Here is a 22,409-nt window from a genome sequence, read left to right as displayed (position 1 = left end):
GTATTAAAATTGATTTCACCCACCTCTTTTTCTCTTTGAATGTGGCTGCTGGAAAATTTAAAACTACATATATGGCTCACATTCTGTATTTCCAGTGGACACTACTGTGCTATATCCATTTTACATGGTGGAATTATGGTGTTTACTTTCTTGCTTGTGTTTCTGTATTTTTCAAACTGAAAGTATGAATAGCAAACAATATTGTGTTTTGAGAAAAAAATACACAGCATGGATTTTGGAGTCTGGCAAAGATGTGTCCTAGCTATTGCACTTGGGCAACTAACTTTCTCTGAGCTTGCACTTCCTCATTTGTTAAATTAAGAGAATAATAACTATTTTGACCTCACCAGGTCAAAGCTCTCCAGGTTGTTGTCAGGAGTGAGAAATGCATGGGAAATTAGCAGAGTGCTTAGCACAGAAACTGGCATAGGAAAAACTCAGTAATATATATTCCGCATTATTGTAGGTTATTTCAAAACACCCATCTGGTGCACAATATGAAAATCTGTCTCCATTTCTAATTCAGCTCTTTGTCTCTCTTGTTCTACAAGTTAGTCCTTGCTATTACATCTACCTACTTTTACACCCAGAAAACTGAACATCCCCTTCTTTGCCTCATCATTGCGACTCTGAGTTGGTTTTCTGTTACTTGTTCACAGTGAGCTTCTTCCCACTTATTTTTGACTTCAGAGCAGGAATTTTATCCTGGCTACAAACCACACCACAACTCTTTATCTACCCCTGCCCTTTGCCTTGTACCTGGAGGCTGGGTCTTGCTTTTTACTGAACTCTGCTGCTTTTGATGGGGGATGATCAGTGAAGGACAATTGACACCAGGCCAGTGCATGTGGGAAGCTGTCAGGAGAGTAAGGGTCATGTAAACAAGAGATCAAGAGAATAAGGAGCAAAGACAGGACAGAAGAAAAGCAATGTTATCATTCTCTCCCCTTGTTTCACAAGCCTGCCTTATCTTCTCATTGCCTTTGTCTGTTGGCTTTAAAAGCTGTGCTATGTTCAGCTCATGGTTAGTACAAGGTGTTTCTCATCGCCTTTCTAGATTCTCACCGCCTGAAGTACAACCTCCTACAGTGTGGCACAGTTTTCACATCTAACACCGTGCAATTTCCATATTCTGGGCAATAACTCCTCAGATGAAGATGGTTGTACATGTTCTCTGAAATTCAGTGACAGGGAAGAGACAAAAAAAATACAAAACTTTGTGAAAATTTGTGGCTTCCTCAGGTATGGTCTTTTTCCTAGTTCCTTCCCAACTAATGTGATGAGCCTCTCAGTCAGAGCTGGAGGAGATGCAAACAAGCAGCAAGAACTTAAGATGAATTTGGAATAGCACAGGTGGCTGGGAGCACCTGTACTCCTCAAAGAAGTGGAAAAAAAGTCCCTGATTTCTTATGTATTTTTTTAAAATCAAAGTTTTGTTGTTGTTGTTGTTCCTATCCAGCATCTGTAACTAGGTGATTCAGAATAAACTCTTAAATTAAGGTGGTATTTTTTTAAGCCATTTTTCCATCAGATCAATATGTTACTTCACCTATTTTAGTTTTAGATTTACTGGATGTTCTCAGGATAGCAAACTCAAAGGAAAAAATAAGCAAATTGGTTTATATTTCAAAGTTTAGGCTGGGAGTTGATAGGAGAAACCTGTGGAAATTAACAAAGGAGAAGAGTGTCCAAGGCCTGCCTTGCTCACGTATGGATTTGTGGAGGATTTGAACACAGCTAGGGTCCCCTCCAACAGCTGGCAAGCAATACTCAGGCCATTGCATACAGGAGGCTCAACTCTGGATGTGTGAGTGTGGCTGTTTTTTCCTGGAGCGTTTGTTTATTGAGACAGTTTCACTCTGTCAGCCAGGCTGGAGTGCAGTGGCACATTTGTGTCTCACTGTAGCCTTGACCTCCCGGGCTCAAGTGATCCTTCCTCCTCAGCCCCCCATGTATCTGAGACCACAGGTGTGTATGTACCACCATGCCTGGCTAAGTTTTTCTAATTTTTTTGTAGACATGGGGTCTTGCTATGTTGCCTAGGTGGGTCTCAAACTTCTAGGCTTAAGTGATCTTTCTGCCTTGGCCTCCCAAAGTGCCGAGATATCAGGCATGCACCACCATGTCTGGCCCCAATTTATTAATAAGATATTTACCATGGGTCATAGGCAGGAAGCATTCATTGCCAACTGTCACTTCCCTAGGGTTTCTGGAAAATCAGAGGATTGGAAATGTTTCTTACTACGATTGAAATGTAGGAGAGGAAGGAAGCATTTCTGAAAATGCAAATCCTGCTTTAACATAGCAGCTCTCTACAGGAGAATTTATTCTGGGTGTCTTGGCTCCTTATGAAAAGAGAGAGCAAATGCTTCACAGATCCCCTGATCTTCCTTTTTTCTTTTTTGCTTTTGTCACTGTAACTAAACTCTCATGATACCTGTGATTTCAGTTGTTTGTGGTCTATGTAGCATCTTTATCTCTGTCAGAATTGCAGAACTGATGGTGGTTACATAAGTTGGAATACAAATATGTGGGCATGCAAACAAATGTACATGCAGTAAACATTTGATCTACAGAAGGGGCCTTTGAGTGGCCTCTTCTCTGGGGCCTGATTGATTGCTTCTGGGCTGTTGACCGCACAGCTCAGTGCTGCAAAGGAAGGGAACATGTTACTGGCTGAACCTGAAGGAAGTTTTATGTTTGCCATCTCTGAATAATTCTTTTTCCCCACATGAGGGTGGAAGAGATGATGGATCTAAAAGTGTCTGAAAAGAAACACACGTGCTGTTGCAGATATGAGCATCATGATTATAGGTGTGCATACCTAGCATGTATATGTCCAAAAAACATTCTTGGTGACAGGCTGTTCCTGATTTTGCTTCCCCTGAAACTGAATGCAAAACCAGTGTCATTAAATATGCTGCTTTGTTGCCATAAGGGACACTATTTCCATTTGATTTAAAAATATCACTAGGTCTTCTTTGTGCAGACATCCTTTAAAATACAAACACTGCTTTATCTAATGCAGCTATACTGTATGTATACATCTTTTTCTTTAAAACAAAAAGAAAACCAGATTTATGGATGACATAAACTGCTTTCTGGATACGCAAACAAACACCAATGAAAACATTTTTTTTAAATTAACAGACATCAACCGGTATAAATACACTGTCTAAAGCATTTAATGGTCTTTAACACAGCCGACTCCCCCGGGTTTGAAACAGTGTTAAATTCTCTCTTGCTTGTGGCAAAAGAAGCTGTCAAGTCCAACACTGAAAAATTGGTACCATTTCCTGGCCAGTAAGCACAGAACAGAGGGGCTAAATATTTTATGGTTTTATTTATTTATTTACTGTGTTCTCATGCTGTGTTTTTCTCTTTTCTGTCTCTCCCTCCTGCTCGTGTCTGCCCAGGGCTGATTGTGGTGACATTGGCCGTATGCTGGATGCCCAACCAGATTCGGAGGATCATGGCTGCGGCCAAACCCAAGCACGACTGGACGAGGTCCTACTTCCGGGCGTACATGATCCTCCTCCCCTTCTCCGAGACGTTCTTCTACCTCAGCTCGGTGATCAACCCGCTCCTGTACACGGTGTCCTCGCAGCAGTTTCGGCGGGTGTTCGTGCAGGTGCTGTGCTGCCGCCTGTCACTGCAGCACGCCAACCACGAGAAGCGCCTGCGCGCCCACGCGCACTCCACCACCGACAGCGCCCGCTTTGTGCAGCGCCCGCTGCTCTTCGCGTCCCGGCGCCAGTCCTCTGCAAGGAGAACTAACAAGGTTTTCTTAAGCACTTTTCAGAGCGAGGCCGAGCCCCAGTCTAAGTCCCAGCCATTGAGTCTCGAGTCACTAGAGCCCAACTCAGGCACAAAACCAGCCAATTCTGCTGCAGAGAATGGTTTTCAGGAGCATGAAGTTTGAACGTCAAGCGAGGGTGCCTTGAGTGGGAACTGGCCCTCCAGCCCCAAGAAAACGTCACCCTCACTCTGCAGTCTCAAAATAAACTATGCCCCCATCAGGGATGGAATGGACACTGGAGGCTTTGCAAAAGGCAGATGCCCACCTCCGTGACTTCTAAGGACTGACTCTGCCAGCCTGGCCTTGACCTCTGGTTACACAGACATGGGGGTGAACTTTCACTCCACCTCCTTTCTTCAAGTACATACTGAAAATTCAGTCAGACTGAATTTATTCAGAACGCTTTACACCGAGCTCTTTCATTATTTGCACAGGAACAAAAAAGAACACGGACTCCCGCTCCCTACCCTTACCCAGAATTAAAGGACACCCAGAAGAAACTCAGGGAGGTGGGGGCGAGGGCTCGAAGAACAATGCAGGAGGGGGTGGCATCTCCTTCAGCTTCAGCAGTGTGCCAAGAAGAGGGCTAATTTGAGGAGCAGGATGGTGGTGGGGAGCCCTGGCCTGAGGGCTGAGGCAGAACTTCCCCTTTTCTTGGGCCTTGGCCCGTTGCAAAGAGGGGTGTTGCAGCAGCTGATGCAAACTGAGTTCAGTTTCCCCGGGGAGCAGAAGGACTGGTACCCAGCAGAGGCGATGAGACAGGCCGCTGATGATGCACAGGACTTGCGGTACATGATCCCTGTAACACAGACCCAAAGGAGCTGAGTTAACGTGGACTGGCAAAAGGATAGCTGTCCTCTTTCAGCCCAAATCCAAACGGACAGCTCTTCCTTACTCCTCCCACAGACCAGAGACTGGGTGAGGTCAGGGAAGTGCTTCGGATTGTCTCACTGATACTCAAGACACATAAGATAGACGGTGAAAGAGACAGGCACTATTTCATTAGTGTTAACGAAACTGTTGCAAAAGCGATTTGAGATGCCAATACCTGTGCATACCTGCTAATATACACAGCTGTTAAACAGACTTACATTTTAAGTCAGAGTTCACACTGTGTACAAGACACAGCTTTTTTTTATTCAAACTGTCTCATGCCAGTGAGGACCACAAGCAGTGCTTCTAGGTTTTATCTCATTTTGCTTTATAAGCAGCCACAGAGCGATGGCTCTCAACTGTGTTGATGAAAGCCTGGAGTTCTTTGAAGACAGACCAAATCTCAAAGGGAAATGTTTCCCTACTGAAGGGGTCCTGAGTTTTCCATGGGATTTAGTGAAGGGGCACCTGGTTGACCGTGTGTCCCTCACAGTCTTATTCTAAGGAGAGATGCTCTGTCCTCAGGACACATGGCCATCTGCCAAGCCAGTACCATGCAGCTAGCACTCAATGACACACACTGGGTGCAAAAAGGAGCTTCCCAAGAAGACTTGGGGGGGGCCTGTCTCAAGGAGCACGTGTGTCCTGTCAAGCTGTAGTATAGTCATCAAATTAGGGTGTCTTAATCATAAAGGTGGAAGTTTATTCAATTCAAATAATACTAGCTAAACTTATTTAAGGGCTTCCCTGTCTCCCAGGCACTATTCAGACACCCTTAGTGTGTCAGCTTCTTCACTACCCCAAACAACCCTACAAGGGAGGCCCTCATGATGATTACACCGATTTTACAGATGCGAAGCCTCAGGGCTAGAGAGATTTAGTAACTTGCCCAAGGTCACACGAACAGGAAGTGGAGCAGCTGGGATTTGAACCCAGCATTCTGGCTCCATGCTGTCAAGACGGTGTTACTGTATAGCAGCAAATTGGATTGCCAATTAACCACAAAAATAGTGGGGATTTTTTTAGGGGGAGCGGGTTTACTCTGAAGATAGCTTTTGTTGTGTAGGTATGTGGCTTTTTTTTTTTTTTTTGAGACAGAGTCTTGCTGTGTTGCCCAGGCTGGAGTGCAGTGGTGCCATCTCAGCTCACACCATTCTCCTGCCTTAGCCTCCCAAGTAGCTGGGACTACAGGTGCCTGCCACCACACCCGGCTAATTTTTTGTAGTTTTAGTAGCCAGGATGGTCTCGATCTCCTGACCTTGTGATTCTCCCGCCTCAGCCTCCCAAAGTGCTGGGATTATAGGCATAAGCCACCACGCCTGGCCATATGTGGCTATTTTATATCAATGAATTATTGTTTTGGACAGATAGTACTTAATAATTAATACTAAAGCTAGACTTAGAATTAACAGATCTTAATCCTGTTTGCTGCCTTGCACAGCTGAGGGATACAGCATCCCACTAGGAGCCGGGGCTCCTCACCCACTCATTTCCTGCAGGGGTGTGGGCAGGTGTGGTTTTGGTTTTGGCTCCCTCCTCCTTGAGAATTGCCACTTTGGGTGCTGTAGAAACAGTAAAGAATGAAACTGCCTAAAACTTCCAAGTGGGAGGTAAAGAAGTACTTTAGATTTACCTTAAAACATGCAATTTTATGTCATTTTTTCCCCTCTAACTGCATGTTTGTAAGGATTGATTTTCTAAGACCATTACAAAATCCTGGAAGGCAGATGCTCTGGTAAGCTAAAGCCGAAGTACAGAGGATGCCTGTATCTATGTGTGGGAGGCACTGTTTGATTTCTAAGGAATACACTTCAGGGAATTGCCCATTTATAGATTTCCCATAGTCTCTACATTTGCCATCCATGGCCCTTTTTAGGAAATCATTCTACTCTTTTTATTCCCAAGTATGAAAAATACTAACTGGCATTTATTTGCCACTTCTACTACAATGAACTTTAAGTGAATTTTTCAACTTTTAAAAAAATTTTACTGAGTAAGTAAGGCGAAAATGGACCTTGCATATCCCTGCCTGTTCCAGGCCCTCCGTCATGGTCCCCTAGAGGCAGATGCTGTCATCAGTGTGGCATGCCTTCTTCCAGGCTGGTTTCTGTACATTTACATATGTGCCCATGGAGAAATAAAGTCCGTGTGTTTGCACACATTTGTTAATAGTATCACATCCTATATGCTATTCTGCAATTGGCATTTTTATTTAACATTTGTTAATAGTATCACATCCTATATGCTATTCTGCAATTTGCATTTTTATTTAGTGACATGGCTGGGAGCTTATTTTTAAGGCGAACTTTTTGCAGGGTTAAGGATCAGTGATGAGGTAGGTTAGTTGGATAAATAGTGCATGTCCTTATGAAGAGATGGACTAACAGAGCCATAATCTTTACAGCTGCTGAGACCCTCATGTCGTTAGTCAGAAACAATTTATCTATCTTCATAAGGAAAGTTGGGGAGAGGTACAAGCTCTCAAGTTGGTGGTTCAGGAACTGAGGGCACCACAATGAGGCTTTCTGAAGGGGAAGGTTGACAGCTCCATAAGTAAAGGGGCATTTACTAGATGCTCCAAGAGGGAGGAAAGAGAAAGGTCTGATGCCAGATAGGTGTGTCCATTGCCAGGCTGGCCGCTCCAGGCCAGGCACCCTGAGGTGCCATGAGGCTCAGGGTAGCTGTGGGCTTCTATGAGCCTCCCTTGGTTAAAATCTAAGTCTGGAAACTGGCACGAGAGATGCTTTGGGTGAGAATGGATGTGATTACAGAGGTTTCTAACCGGATGAAAGGAAATGTGGACCTAGGCATCAAGGTAAGTGACAGGCAACTGGCTGGTGTCGGGGTATGGAGGAGCTGGCTTTGGAGACATTCAAGAATAAAGTGTGCAAGTTCTAAACTGGGTGGTGGCAGAGGAAGCAGGTAAGAGGGGTTGTGCTAATAGAAATGGGGAAATTTGAGATTAAGGAGGGCTTTCAGAAAACAGGCATTTTACTCATCCTTTTGATGAAAATTCACGTGACGGAGATAACACTGTGCCTCCTTTGAGAGGCATGGGATGGGGTTTGAGTGGTGGGGCTGCGGCAGAGTGACTGATACTTGGAAAGGCTGATGTTGGGAGTCTGCAAAGAAGTGGAAATAAGCCACCTCTCCCATGGCTTCAAATAAAAGCTTTCCAGGTTCATTGTAGGCACTTCAGCGGGCAGGCTGGCAATGGGAATGGAGGTGCAGGGACAAACGGGAATGGTTTTGGGGAATGCTGAGAGCTGCCCTGGAAGGAACATGTGATTGAATACCACACAGGCTGCTAAGTAGCTTGAAGCAAATGGCCCTGGGGTTTAGGCACGAATGGCTGCCTGCACTGGTGCAACTGGTGAAGAAAGCCACAGGAGAGAGTCCAAGGCACCAAAGAGTAGAGGGGTGTAGAATAAAGACTCACACTGGAAGGAAATGAGGAATTCTGCCAGGTGGGGAAGGCCCAGTGAGGACTTACAATTCCTGAACAGTTCCATCATTCACATGCTTAGGATGAATTCCAAGTAGATCTAAGATTTAAATGTTGGGGGAAAAAAACCCCATAAAAGTACTAAACGACACTTTGGAACTTTGGGAGATTTTTTTTATGTAAGAGTTGTGAAGGCTATTCTATGACATAATACCCAGAAGCCACTACAGAAAATATTGAAAAATTAGACTACACACACACAAACTCTGCCTAATAAAATCCCTATATGTAAGATAAAAAGACAAGTGAAACACTGGAAAAAATAATTGTAACTCAAATCACAAAGCAGATTTCCTTAATATGTAAAAAGGTCCTAGAAATCTGTAAGGAATAAATAACTCATTAGAAAAATAGGGAAAGCAAATAAACAGACATTTCACAGAAAAACACAGCTTTGAAACACATGAAAAGATACTCTCTCGTATCATAAGAAGAATGCAAATTAAAACTACACAGATGCCACTATTATTTATCACTTGGGCAGAGATTTAAAAGTTTACTATGAACACTGCATTCATGAATCTTAGAAAAACGCCCTTTCCCAGATTGTTGGTTAGGAGAGTAAATAGGTATAATTTCCATGAAGGCAGTGTGGCAACAGCTATCAACATTACAAATGCACGTACTCTGTGACCTAGCAATTCCACTTTTATGTATGTACCCTACAGATAGATATACATACATACAAAACGACTGTGCACAAGGTTATTCACGGTACAGTGTCATGGCAAAAGAATAGACCCTTACTCTATCCATCACCAGGGAACTGGTAAACTTCCAGAGTCTTATCTGCACAATGCAATTCCACAAAGCCATAGAAGAAGATACTGAGTTAAAAACAAAGCAAAGTATGTCTGGACAGTTCCTTCCTTTTCTCTCCCTCCCTTCCTCCTCCTTCCTTAAAGCAAAACAAAACAAAACAAATGAGTTCATGCTTCTTACTATGTGTCAGATGCAGTTTTAAGAGCTTTATGAATATTAACTCAATCTCTGTAGTAACTCTAGCAGTAATCCTCATTTTGCAAGTGGGGAAACTGAGGCAAAAATAGGGTGGCTAATTTGCTTAGGGGCCATTCAGGTAATATGCAGTGGAGCGGCGATTTAAAGAGATCTGGACTTATAATCTGTACTCTTAACCATTATACTGCACTACCTACCATGCTATAACATGCATTCATTGGGGAAAATAAAAAATAAACACACACATTTTACATGCATATGCATAAAAATTTATGGAAGAATACACAAGAGATAATATTGGTTGTCTCTGGCATGAGATTCTAGGTGGCCACAGGATAGGAGTGGGAAAAAAACTTTCGACCCTTTCTTACCATTTAAAATCAGAACCACGAGAATAAAGTATCATTTTTAAAATGACGTAAATAAACACCCACAATGAACCATCCTCAAATGGCTTCTCTGTGTAGTACAAGGTCCTTCCTAGCTGTGTCCACCAGAGGGCTCTAGGGAATGACCACTCTCAAGAAAAGAGCCACCAGGAGCTGCCCCAAAGCTCAAGTCTCCTCAGGATCACGGGGAAGGGGTACTTGTGCCTGTGGTTCTCTCTGCTTTTCCTTTAACCAGGACCCCATGAGCTCAGGTCTGGGCCTGAGGGAGGAGGAACTGTGAGTAAAACAAGGGCCTTGTCATGGACTGCTGGTGGGAGCAGAGACTGGCATAAGGGCAGTCAGAAGGATCTATAATTCAAAATGTACAAATACAACAGTCCCATTCCTCACCACGTACCTTAAAAACAAAATACACTTTCACATCCTTCATAGGAAAACGGTACATTTATACTATACATGTTAAGCAGCAGTTGAAGTACAGAGCTCTATTCTATCTGGAAGGTTCTCAATGACAGTTCCAGAATGATAGTTAAGTATACCATTTATGTAAGAAAGAAACAAAGCAATACAATACGTGCTCCAGTGGTGTATCTGCAAGGGGATGTGTGTGCACACATCTAAGTGCATGAGTTACCATCTCTAAGTCATAGCACAGCAAGAGGTCCAGAGGCAATGCACCAAACAGTGTGGTCCCTTTAGGGCTGGGTGACAGTCAGGAACTACTTTTAATTGTTTGACAGGGGTCCACAACATGAGGCATCTCTGAAACATGAGACAGGTTTGGCAAAGAACACCACGGTTCGGCACAACTGCAGCAGCAACACGGGCAGGAAGGGATGGCTGGGTTCTAGCTGGACATGGGCCTGGTTTCCCTGAACCCTCATGGCTGGTCTCAGAAACCACCACTGCTGGGTTAGGGTAGGAGAAGGTCATGACCAAGAACAGGGGAGGGACACCGTTTGGAGACTTGCCCAAAGAGCTGAGAGATGCTTCCTGCCCTTCTTCCCTGCATGATTTTTCTCTTAATCGCTTCTAATACACTACAGATTTTACTACTGTGTCTTTATTAATAGAATGTAAGCTCCAGCAATCAGAACAGTGCCTGGCACATAACGACACAAGTATTTACCAAAGGAATGAATGAGTCAATGAAGGGAGGAAAAGGAGAAGACGACAGAAGGAAAGAGGGTTATTTGAAGGGGGTCTGGAGGTGCTTTTCTGACTGGTTTTTAGTAGGACTTTATTCCTACACTGGTATCGCCTGGGTAACAGAGGTTGCATAAAGCTACAATTCACCTCCAGGCCTTGGTTGACAAAGGCAGAACTGTGAGAGGCTCTGATCTTAGTTAATGCAGATGCAGACCCAGAGCTAGAAGGCTCAACTGGTAGATGAAGGGCTGTCCATCAAATGTGGCTCAGATAATCCCAGCTTGGACCAGCTCCCAGCCGCTCCACCCTGCAGAGGCACAGAGATGTGTCCTGCCAAGGTCAAGTCATTTCTCACGGCTCTAATCCGCAGACCAGGAGTGTGCCCGTGGAACACACCACCCACTATCACCAAATTAATCAAGCCACCCCGCGTTTAAAACTTTAATCCTCTTTAAGTCTTTAGAGAGGTGATGGCCTCCTGGGGGCTCTTGGATTGAGATGGGTGGCTCTGCGTGCTTGCTTTAAAAACACCACAAATTGTTCCCCTGAGGAAGTCATTCGTATTAATCTGCCTTATTTATTTGGATGTGAATGATGGGCATGCCGAGGAATGAAGGAAAGGATAAACAAAATACTGAGGTTACTTCCCGGGCAGTTCATTCCACTGTAGCCATTGTACCTATTCCCTGGGACCCAAGAAATGAGAATATAAAAGAATTTACACTCTCAGGAGTTCTGCTGAAAAGGTAGATATGGAAATAAGGAAAAACAGACTGGATCCTCTGTACCCTATAAATTTGGATTGAAATGCACCCAAATCGATGCCACAAAAATACTTCTGTGCCATTGTGTGTTGTCCCTGTTTTACAGACATTAGAAATTATCCTTCCATGTTAAATGGACTAATAGGAGTAAAGCCCCTGGGGGCGTTCTTTTATGTGTTGTTTGATAACATGTATGAGTTATGAAGCGCAGTCATAAAAGGAACACTTGTAAATCCTCCATCATGTCTAAAAACTAGAATTTCATCAACTGTCCTAATTCTTTTACAACAATCTCGCAATCTTGTACTCTTACCTTTCCCAAGAGTTAACTGCAATGCCAATTTCATAATTTTTTTTTTAACAAAGGTAATTGTAGACTCAGACAAAGACTTCTGTTTTCACATGTCATACTCCTTGTAACCATTCTGCTGAAAATGACTTTCCATGTCGTAAATGATATACATTTTGACTGGATAGGCTTTTAGGAGCCTTGTCCACACACAAGATGGTACCCTTAACTATTACCAGAGAAGTTTCATGAAGGAAATTCTTAGTTCAGATTGTTGTCAAAACTCTGCTATTTTCCCACTGTCTAAACTCTGCTGTTAGTAACTCCCCAAATATCAGTCACTAGAAAGTCTTTGTATCCCTAACACTTAGAATAATTCTTGGAACTTGGTAAATGTTCAGCAAATGTCCATTATATTTAATAATTTAATAAATGTCATAGAAAAACTTCAAGCAGATGATTGGTTCCACACCATTTAAGATCAATTTGACAATGTGAAGTAAAATGCGTATGTGCGTGTATATATATAAAATACATATACATATATACACATACACACACACATATTTTTTAAAGCCATGAATTATATGAAGCCTTTAGCAAGTGAGTTAGATCCCATGATGTGGGTTGCTTCATGGAGCATTTTCTGACTCATGCCCTTCATTCATACAAGTAGTTGCTGATTGAATTCACATACACTATGTCACTTAATTCAGAGGGGATGGTAATGTCAATAAAGACTGATTTGCTGACATTTAAAATTACTGACTCCACTTTCCCCCATAGCTTTAAACACTCTATCCTTGTTCCTCTTGGACTATATTTGGGCCACTTCTTAGCAGATGAATTAGTTTTGCATTTAGGTGGAAGAAGACCAGAGGCAAGCCAGGAGGTGAGGCAGAGGGAGGGAGAAAGAAAGAAGTTTTAGAAGTTGATGTGGATGCTGAATGGCCCCTGTCTTCTTCCTTGCAGCAAGCATTTCATCAGGCATCTGGCTTGCTTTAGAGGGCTGAATTATTGATTACACGGGGGAAAGAAGAAAGATGGTGTTTTCTCTTTGTTTGAATCCAGCTCTTTCTGCTTGCTCCTAACACACAACTGGGTCACCACAGCTTGAGTGGGCCGAATAAAAAGCACCTGCAACAACCTTGCTAGAAATAAGTCTGGTGCAGCAGTGGTCTCAGCTTTGGAATTCCACATTACTGAGAGTTAGAACATGGTTCCCAGGCCAGCATTCTGACCCAGAAGCCTGAAGGTTGACCTGTCTGGCGGCAGACAGGTACAAAAACTCTTTAGTGTACCAAGTCACTGATGCAGTGCCATCCTTTTGGAAACACTTCTTCCTCAAAGTTCTTTGCCATGTACTTCACTAAAGGCAGTCCCTTAGCGAAGGTGCACCCAGTCCCCAGGTAGGCGCAGTGTTAGAACTCCACCAGGGAAGAACTGCTCAAGGGGTGCTTTCCAGGCATTCATTCCTTGCAGAAGAATTACCTGGGTATTCCTTAAATATACAGATTCCCAGAAGGACTTACAGGTGGTTCTAACACAGGTCACCTAAACTTCCAAATTATTGCACTGGGTAGGGAGAGAGCACATCCAGACTATAAATGCAAGTTTTAATTTATCCAAGAAGTATTTTTTTTCTAACAGCAAAGATTTCATTATACATTACAACCTGGCTCCCGTTCTGTGGTTGGGACTTGGGGAAGCCTCTGACACCCTCTGATGATCCACTGCTATGGAGAGGGAGAGATGAGTCCATTTCCTCTTCATTGCTTCCCAGGCTCTTCATCACACTCATTTCCTTTCTAATCCCACTGTCACAAGTGACCTGTTCTATCAGCCCCCTTAGAGGACAGGCTTCCCCCATGTACCTGCCCTCCAGGGACTCAACTGTCAAGGGCATATGTGTTCATTGTACATGACTGAGCTCATAGGTGGGGTGACCAGGTGAGAAGTCCAGGACACTCCTGCAGATGACATTGCTAGTTGGGCCACTGCACACTAAGACGGTTTCCTCCCTTTGGCCCTTTAATATCCCACTGGGGTGGCTTTTCATGTTCAAAACCTACAGTGTATACAGTAACTTTCTATTCCAGGGGTGGGTACACTTTTTCTGTGAAGGGTTAGAAAGCAAATATTTTGGTCTTTGCAGGCCAAATGCTGTCAGAATCCAATATCTGGATTCTGATACTGCATCATAGAAGCAGCCACAGACAATACATAAACAAATGGGTGTGGCTGTTGCACGAAAACTTTATTTACAGAAATACACTTCATTAGTCTGCATAGGCTGGCATACCAAAATACCACAGACTGTGTGGCTTAAACAACAGAAATGAATTTTCTCATGGTTTGGGAGGCTGCAAGTTAAAAATCAAGGTTCCAGGAAATTTGGTTTCTGGTGAAGGCTCTCTTCCTAGCTTGTGGGTGCCCCCCTTCTGTGTCCTCACATGGCCTTTTCCCTGTATGTGCACAGAGAGCAAGCTCTCCCTCTCTCTCCAGGTGAATCTCCCTCTTTTATAAAGACCCTGTTCCCATCAGGCCAGGGTCTTGTTCTCGTGACCTTATCTAACGTTAATTATCTCCCAAGGCCCCATCTCCAAATACCATCACATTGGGGATTAAGACTGCAATACATGAATTTTGGGAGGGCAACACAACTCGGTCACAGCACAGGCAGTGGGCCAGATTTGGCGCAGGGCTGTAGCTTGCTGACCTCTGTTCTATCAAAATCTGATCACCTTTACATTATGAAATCGATCGCTTCCACCCAATCTTTCCTCTGCAGTTACATGAGAAAAGCCACCACAGTTCAGAACATTTGCTTTGGGAGGAATATCAAAAAGGGTCTCTAAGTTCCACGTGTGTCAAGGCTACTCTATCAAAGGTCTTTGCTAGTTTTATAGGATTTGTAGAATCTTATCTCCTTATTTTAAAATGTATTAAAATTGAACTGTCTCAGCTGGGTGCAGTGGCTCATGCTTGTAATCCCAGCACTTTGGGAGGCGGAGGCCGGCAGATCATGAGGTCAGGAGTTTGAGACCAGCCTGTCCAACATGGTGAAACCCCATCTCTACTAAAAATACAAAAATCAGCCGGGTGTGGTGGTAGGCCCCTATATTCCCAGCTACTCGGGAGGCTGAGGCAGGAGAATAGCTTGAACCCGGGAGACAGAGGTTGTAGTGAGCTGGCTGTGATCATGCCAATGCATTCCAGCCTGGGCAACAGAGCAACACTACGTCTCAAAAAAAAAAAACCAAAAAAACCTGAACTGTCTCTACAGAAAGCCTGCCCTTCATAGCAGACCCAAACCCTGCAGTTGGCTTGGAATCCACAGTAATGGAGAGAGGGGCTACATTCTAGCAGGGGAAACAGCTCAGTTTGATGGAAAAACAGGAAAAGATAGGCGAAGCCTTTCAGTGCACAGGATAAATTTTGATGTGGTAACTTTTTCCCTCTCTGGACTTAATCATAATTTTCTAGTTGTAGTTTCAGAAATGTTATGGTTTTATACATCTTCTTAAAAACATAATACTTGACAATGAGAAGAAAAAAAATCACTGATTTTGTTTCTTTTAGAAATACCATTTTCAAATAAATGTTCATTGCCAAGTTCTTCCTTTGATATATTATTTCTTGACCTGTTGAAATAACCACTTTAGGCTCAAAAATTCCATTCATAGTTGGCGAATCCATATATTTGGTCATAAAGTAAGCAATGGAAGTTTCAATAATGAACTGAAATTGTTAATAGCTTCACCATGAAGATGACCTGAGAAGAATGACTGACAATGTTGGAATGTAAAGAAATGTGCTTGAAGATCAGGGTTTTCTATTCTTTCACCAAGCTCTGGTGTTTCCAGAAGCCACGATCCTCTCCTTTAATGGCCTTATCATTAAGTAGATCCTCATCTACTTAATGGGATGGAGGAAATTAAGAAGCTCATGTTCATATTTCATTCTAATTCTGAAATAATTCCTTACCCTGCGGAAAGAACATGAACCCTGAAGTCTAACAAACCTAGACTGGAATTCTCCCTGAGCCACTTCCTTGGATAATACACTTCACTTCGGTGAGCCTCAGTGTGCCTTTTTGGACCCATGACCCAGTGGACAAAGCTGGAGTTTTGGTTGGACTTTCCAACTTCCCAGTGGACAGAGCTGGAGCAATTTGAGCAAGAAAATAAATAATGATAGTATTGGATTATAACCCCATCCAATAAGGTAAATACCCATGAGTTCATGCTGACATACGTAAATGAGTAAATAAATATGTGCAGAAGAGACAGCTTTTTCTTACAGAAGGATTCCAGTTAATAAATGCAGAAGGAGTGAAGGAAACAGAAATTAAGATGAGAATACCATGGTAACAATTGATGTAGGAGAGATCCACCAACAGACACTGATATTATTGGCCAAAGTTGGAGGACAAATAGTGTAGTTATATAGTTTTAAAGTATCTCCCTCAAGTTATTTATTAATTACAACGGAAAAAATAGTAACTTTACAGTGGAAAAACCCAGCAGATACTATCTGAATCAAAAGTGATCAAAGTTAACATCACCAGTAAGACACTGACAGCATGCACCCCTTGCTACAGTGCACTAAGAAGGGTGCATCTCTTCTGAGGATTCTTGTCAAAAATGCAAAACCTCTATCTGATCATGAGAAAACAGCAGACAATCCTGAACTGAGGGACAGTGTACAAAAATCTGGACCAGTCCTCTTCAAAAGTGTCAACATCACAAAAGACATAGAAAGAATGATGCGTTGCCAGAGGTTAGAGAAGAAGGAGACATGACAATGAAACGCAACGTGGGATCCTGGATAGGATCTTGGAACAAAAAAGGGCAAAACTGTGGGAATCTCAAAACAAAGCATGGTTTCATTAACAGTACTCCGCCAATGTTAATTTCCTAGCCTCGATCATCATGCTGTGGTTATGTTAACACTAGCCAAAGATGGGGGAAGGATATGTAGAAACTGCACTATTTTTCCAGCTTTTCTATAAGTCTCAATTTATTTCCACATAAAACATTTTTTAAAAAGACATTGGGTATGAGCTGGGCATGGTGGCGCTTGGAGGCTTAAGTGGGATGATCGTTTGAGCCTGGGAGGCAGAGGTTGCCGTGTGCTGAAATTGTTCCACTGCACTCCAGCCTCATGACAGAGTGAGACCCTATCTCAAAAAAAAAAAAAAATTGGTATGAATATGGGAAAAATCTACATGTTCTTTCTATGCTACACGTACCCCCAACAAATGCAGTGAAAAAAGCTTGGCCACTCTCATGCTGATGAGTAATAGGGTGAGTGCATAGTCTGTGTGTAGGTGACAGACATAGCCCCAACCATCCGTGCTATTAACTGCTTAACTCTTGCCTCAAAGGGCTTGGAGGCTCCTGAAATGACGGGTTTTCATTGTGATGAGAAGAGAATATTACTGAAGGAATGTTTTTTCTTCAGTCTCAACTTCCATCCATATAAAAGGAACTCAATTAGTGTGACTCCTGGCCTCTTTCCTATTTATTTATTTATTTATTTGACAGAGTCTCGCGCTGTCGCCCAGGCTGGAGTGCAGTGGCGCAATCTCGGCTCACTGCAACCTACACCTACCAGGTTCAAGTGATTCTCCTGCCTCAGCCTCCCGAGTAGCTGGGACTACAGGCGCCTGCCACCATGCCCAGCTAATTTTTTGTATTTTTAGTAAAGACGGGGTTTCACTGTGTTAGCCAGGATGGTCTCGATCTCCTGACCTTGTGATCCCAAAGTGCTGGGATTACAGGCGTGAGCCACTGAGCCCGGCCTCTCTGTCCCTTTTTAATTCTCTCTGCCCTAAGGGAGGTGGAGTGATGTGTCTGATTGGTAAATTTGGAAAAAACAGACTGGGCACACGCTGCTTATCCCTTTCCTGTTCCTTCTCAACAGTGAGTGACTCATAGCAAAGAGGTATTCTGCCCTGCTTCTCAGGGCAAGAAACTTCCCATATCTGGTCTTGTCTATGATTGCGTCAACCAGCCAGTTTAGAGATGCCAATTTGAAAGCTTATTTGACCCCCATCCCCAAGTTATTCCCTCCAACTTAGCCTTTCTCAGTAGCAATGGTGATATGTCAGGTCTCATCTGCCTTGTCCCTTGTTTTATTTCTTAATTTGCTTAGAATTTGGGTGAGAAAGAAGGTTGATAACCATTAGGCACTCATTAGATCCCAGTAGGTGCCATCTGTCCCAGTTTGCACAGTGTCCTAGAACTTAATTCTAAAGCCATGATTCTCGGGGGGGGGGGGGGTTGAGAAGCTTTTTTTTTTTTTTTTTTGAGACAGAGTCTCGCTTTTTCGCCCAGGCTGGAGTGCAGTGGCGCGATCTCGGCTGACTGCAACCTCCGCCTCCTGGGTTCAAGCCATTCTCCTGCCTCAGCCTCCCAAGTAGTTGGGACTACAGGCGCCTGCCACCATGCCTAGCTAATTTTTTGTGTTTTTAGTCGAGATGGGGTTTCACCGTGTTAGCCAGGATGGTCTCAATCTCCTAACCTCGTGATCCACCCGCCTTAGCCTCCCAAAGTGCTGGGATTACAGGCATGAGCCATAGCGCCCAGCCGAGAAGCATTTTCTAAACTAATCTTGTCCTACGAATAGCCCCTGGACCTTGAGGATCATAAACGGTCATCATTTAACATTTTTTTCTGCTACAGGTATTGAGCCTCTTGGTTGTATTGAGACCAAAAGAAGATCTGTCACCACCCCCACTCCCCTACAGATATACATACAACTTTCAGCAATCTCAGAGAGTTTGAAGCTACAATTCTATTACAAATGACTTGCTACAAGTATGCTTTTAAAATAAACTATTTTTCCAGTTTTTTCACTTTAACCTCTGCCCCAGTGGTCGTAAAAACAGGGGCATGGAGCCTGAGTTCTTTTCTCTCTGTGGACCATTATGCATTTGTCTTTTCCAATAGTTTCCTTTGCCTCTGCTCTTTTTTGCTGGTACAAAGACAGAAATTTCTAAACAGAGCCTTTAATAGTCCATTACTTTTTACCCATGTTATGCAATGTAGCTTTAAAGTTGAACTTTTCCAGCAAACTGCTACTTGTGTGAATGCCTGTTTGGGAGTGAGACTAATCTTTCCCTACTGGAAAAATAACCAACACTTACTATACCACAGTTACGATTACATCACAATGAATATTCTATGCAGGACTAGGAACAGTGCCTCAAAGAGAAATGCTTGGGGAACGGGTAATTGGAATGAACTACAACCATCTTCACTGAGCTCAAAGAAACTGCAAGAAAAAACATCTTCGATCTGCATCCAAGTATTTTTTTTTTTTCTCTGAAAGAACACTGTGTGAGGAATTTTGACATTCTCTGCATTCTAATGGAAATGACTTGGAAAGTAGAGGCTTATCTATACATTTGCCTCATTGCTGCCACGATGGGCACCGTTTATCAGGAATAGAGAGAGAAGATCGAGAAGGTAGTTCTTTTCTGGAGAATTTTATGCTCTGGCTCTTAAGTACTTTTGCTTTGCCATGAATGTGAATATTTTAAAGGCCAAAAAAGCCCCCTCCATTTGAGTTGCAGATGGCCACAGGAACCCAACAAGAATGCTAACAACTCATTTTAAAAAGGGAAAAAGGAAAGGAAGTGCCAAGTTCCACACTGCGTGTCCATACTGATGTTGAGCCCATCTTGGCCTAGCTGGTAGAACTGAAAATTGAGAATAATATTGAGGGGCTGCAATGATCCCTAAGGGTAAAAATACACATGTTTCTGAAAACAGCCACATCGACAATGAAATAGACATCAAACAAGATAACCCAAGAACACATTTGTTTTCCTTGTAACAGGGATATGTTAAGTTCATTATTCAGAGGACTTTGATTACCCTTTTCAAAGATTTTTGGTGAGTTTAATTTTCAAGGCTGTTAACCACTGATGTCAACTTAATTATAGCAAGCAAACAACCAACCCATAATGTATGATGCCAGTTGTTGGTTTTACTTCAGTCTTGCATTAGACTTGGATTTCTTTGCTCATTTATAACCTTCTGAGGGAGGAAGGTTCTGTGCAGTCACTTGCTTTCCCTTAGCTGGTGTCTTTGTTCTCCAGTTTGCCATGGGGGATTGAGGGAACAGATATTTATGACTTATTATCTCAGTATTAACAGTGCCCCTCAATGATTTATGAAGCTGTGTTGTTGCATTTTTAACCCTGATGTCCTTCTGATTATTGTTCTCAAATGGTGAGATTAACACAGTGGGGCCCAAAGATTCTTAGGTTTCTTGCATATGAATTCACCCAAATGTAGGGAAGATAGAGTCCTTGGTGGCATAACGACTTCCAGATGGAATGAACTGAGAACATCTAAGCACTTAACCCAAAGCACCCTTATATTTGTCACCATGAACATGATGTCGTCACGCTAAAATTTAGTTATACTTTTGTATCTCAGCATTCAATGAACTAGAATTCTAGAATGTCATGTACATCTTGTGTTACAGTTCAGGACGTGTGTTAGTATATGTGTTTCTTTTCTTCCAAAGGGTGACAGTGATCCAGGATGAAGGTCCTTTGACTATACATTTCAGCGTTCAATTTAGGTAAAATAATGGTGATTTTCGGGAAAGAAAATTATCCCTGTCTTTTTTCCGGGGGTCCCTGGAGGCACTGCGTTGAATTTTTCTGATCTTGTGCATGGACTTCTCAAAAGCCGATCTGGCAGACAATCACTGTTGACCACTCAATCACTACCCTGACAGCTACTAGCGGCCATGAGACAGTGATCTGACCCGTGAAATGTAAAGAGAATTTGTGGGGGACTTTGGAAACGCTTTTGTGTTCTCATTAAAAGGCAAAGCTTAAGACAAAAGCTCTTTGGTGCTATCCCTTCCCTTGAACCTGAATATAGTGATCATCTTGTGATCAAGAGGCAAGAAACCTGGGGACAAAAAGCCAACGTGCTTAGGGAAGTAAGAAGAAAAATGGAGACAGTTCGGGTTTTTGATGACATCACTGGGCTGTGGGAGCAACCCCAAGATCACCTATGTAGACTATCTTGTTACATAAACAAGAAATGTCTTTATGGTTTATGTCCCTGCTACTTGCAGCCGAAAACATTCTTATGTGATACAGGAAGCAAGGTCTAGGGTGGAGGCAAGAACAGAAAGGACTGGGGCAGCAGTAACGGCTGCTAAATTCTGTTAGGAAGTGTTGCCCCAGAGACTAATGAAGGGATGGAAAATGCTGCTTGATGCCTAGGAGCTGTTGCAGCCATAGCTGCTTTGGCCTGCCACCTGAGGATGATGCCAGGTTTTGTCAATATCATGACAGTGATGTTAATGATATTCAACAAAGGGGGCAAGAATTCAAGCAATTAGTTGAATTCTTAGAGCCCAGTGAAAGAGTGTAAGGGCAAAGCAGACAGCAGGAGAGTAAAAACAAAGTTTGCTTCCCTTTGTGGTTTAATTTGCCCAAACTGAATGGTTTACAAGTATATCCCTCAGCTGAAAGTCTAACTGCCTGTGTCTTGTGGAACATACCTGAGTGTATTTGTAACTTGCATCTTCTGTGTGGGAGAGGACTAGGGGGCATAAAACCATGTGGGGGCATTTTTTCTTCCCAAGGGAGCTGATGACCAAGGCTGAATTCCCAGGGTAGCACAGTTCCAGCTGAGGACTGGCCAGCGGTAACCTGGACCCCAGCTTCCTCAACCACCATGTAAGCTGGTGTTGTAGAGGTGTGTGTATGTGTGTGTGTGTGTGTGTGTGTTTCTTGAAAACACTCCTATTCAAAGCAAAGCCAGGTCAGCCTTAAAAGCAAGCTGACAAAAAGAACTATAAAACCAGGGGTGGATTACATTTCAGAGTGCTTCCTTAAATTACAACTATCACTAACAGGCATTAGTCAGCTATTTCTAGTTTAACTAAAAAGTAAAAGGTATATTCAACTTGTCTTTATTCTATTTTTCTTCTTATGCTGAACATTTAAGCTCCTTCATTTCTGCTATATTTTGAAATGGTGATAAATCTATTTGTTTTAGCTTGAAACTTGATTTCTTCAATATACGCAGTCGGCAAATAGTTATTGCGTGTCTCCATACCAGTGAGTGTGTGAGTCTGTTTAAGATAGAGGGAAGGTGAGGTAGAGAGAGAAAAAGAGAGAGCGCGGGAGAGCCAACGGCATCCTTTCAGGATCTTGTACATAGAAATGAAAGCCGTGAATGAAGCTGTAGTTCAATTTGATTAGGAAAATACACTCTAAAATACCGAGAGGATGTGATCCCAGGCAAACTGAGCTGCTGGCTGCAGAACACTGAACAAAGATGAAATTGTTTCTGGATCTTAACTCACTCTTATGCAGAATGTCTCCTGACTTGCTTTATCCCTCTTTCCCTTGCAACAGTCAGTGACAGGCTGAGTGGAAAGTTGTCCTGCCTCTCAGAGAATGTTAACTCATCAGCCTCCAGGTGTGGCTCTGGCCTATCAGCTGCCTTTCCCTTTGAAGGCACAGACACTCTTAAGAGAATCTTGAGCTGGCTTTGGAGCTGAGACCCCTTTGCACTCCCACTTTGGATGTCTTCACTGGGTGGCAGACTAGTCAACCCACTAGGCTCTAGCTATTTCTGAACAGGTTCTTTGAAGTTACTGGAGACCCAAGCGGTTTGCTACATTTTGCATAAGC

At 43.0% G+C, this 22,409-nt stretch overlaps 2 protein-coding genes across 5 annotated transcripts in view; one reads left to right on the top strand and one right to left on the bottom strand.

Moving 5' to 3' along the window:
* Nucleotides 1-4,908, top strand: part of GPR39 (G protein-coupled receptor 39) — a 225,888-nt gene extending 220,980 nt beyond the window's left edge. Inside the window, exon 2 of the mRNA XM_003267584.3 lies at nucleotides 3,417-4,908. Within this exon, the coding sequence (XP_003267632.1) occupies nucleotides 3,417-3,922 (506 nt within the window). The 3' untranslated portion in view covers nucleotides 3,923-4,908. The remainder of the gene's footprint in view (nucleotides 1-3,416) is intronic.
* Nucleotides 3,166-22,409, bottom strand: part of LYPD1 (LY6/PLAUR domain containing 1) — a 31,104-nt gene continuing 11,860 nt past the window's right edge. For all 4 annotated transcript variants that reach the window (XM_003267586.4, XM_030801146.1, XM_012502560.2 and 1 more), the window contains one exon: nucleotides 3,166-4,598. In XM_003267586.4, the coding sequence (XP_003267634.1) occupies nucleotides 4,363-4,598 (236 nt within the window). In that variant the 3' untranslated portion in view covers nucleotides 3,166-4,362. The remainder of the gene's footprint in view (nucleotides 4,599-22,409) is intronic.

The sequence above is a fragment of the Nomascus leucogenys genome, chromosome 20 (genome assembly GCF_006542625.1).
Source record: "Nomascus leucogenys isolate Asia chromosome 20, Asia_NLE_v1, whole genome shotgun sequence".
In the NCBI taxonomy this organism is placed as follows: Eukaryota; Metazoa; Chordata; class Mammalia; order Primates; family Hylobatidae; genus Nomascus; species Nomascus leucogenys.
The sequence above is the reverse complement of the archived record's forward strand: the minus strand, read 5'-3'. Positions and strand labels throughout refer to the sequence as shown.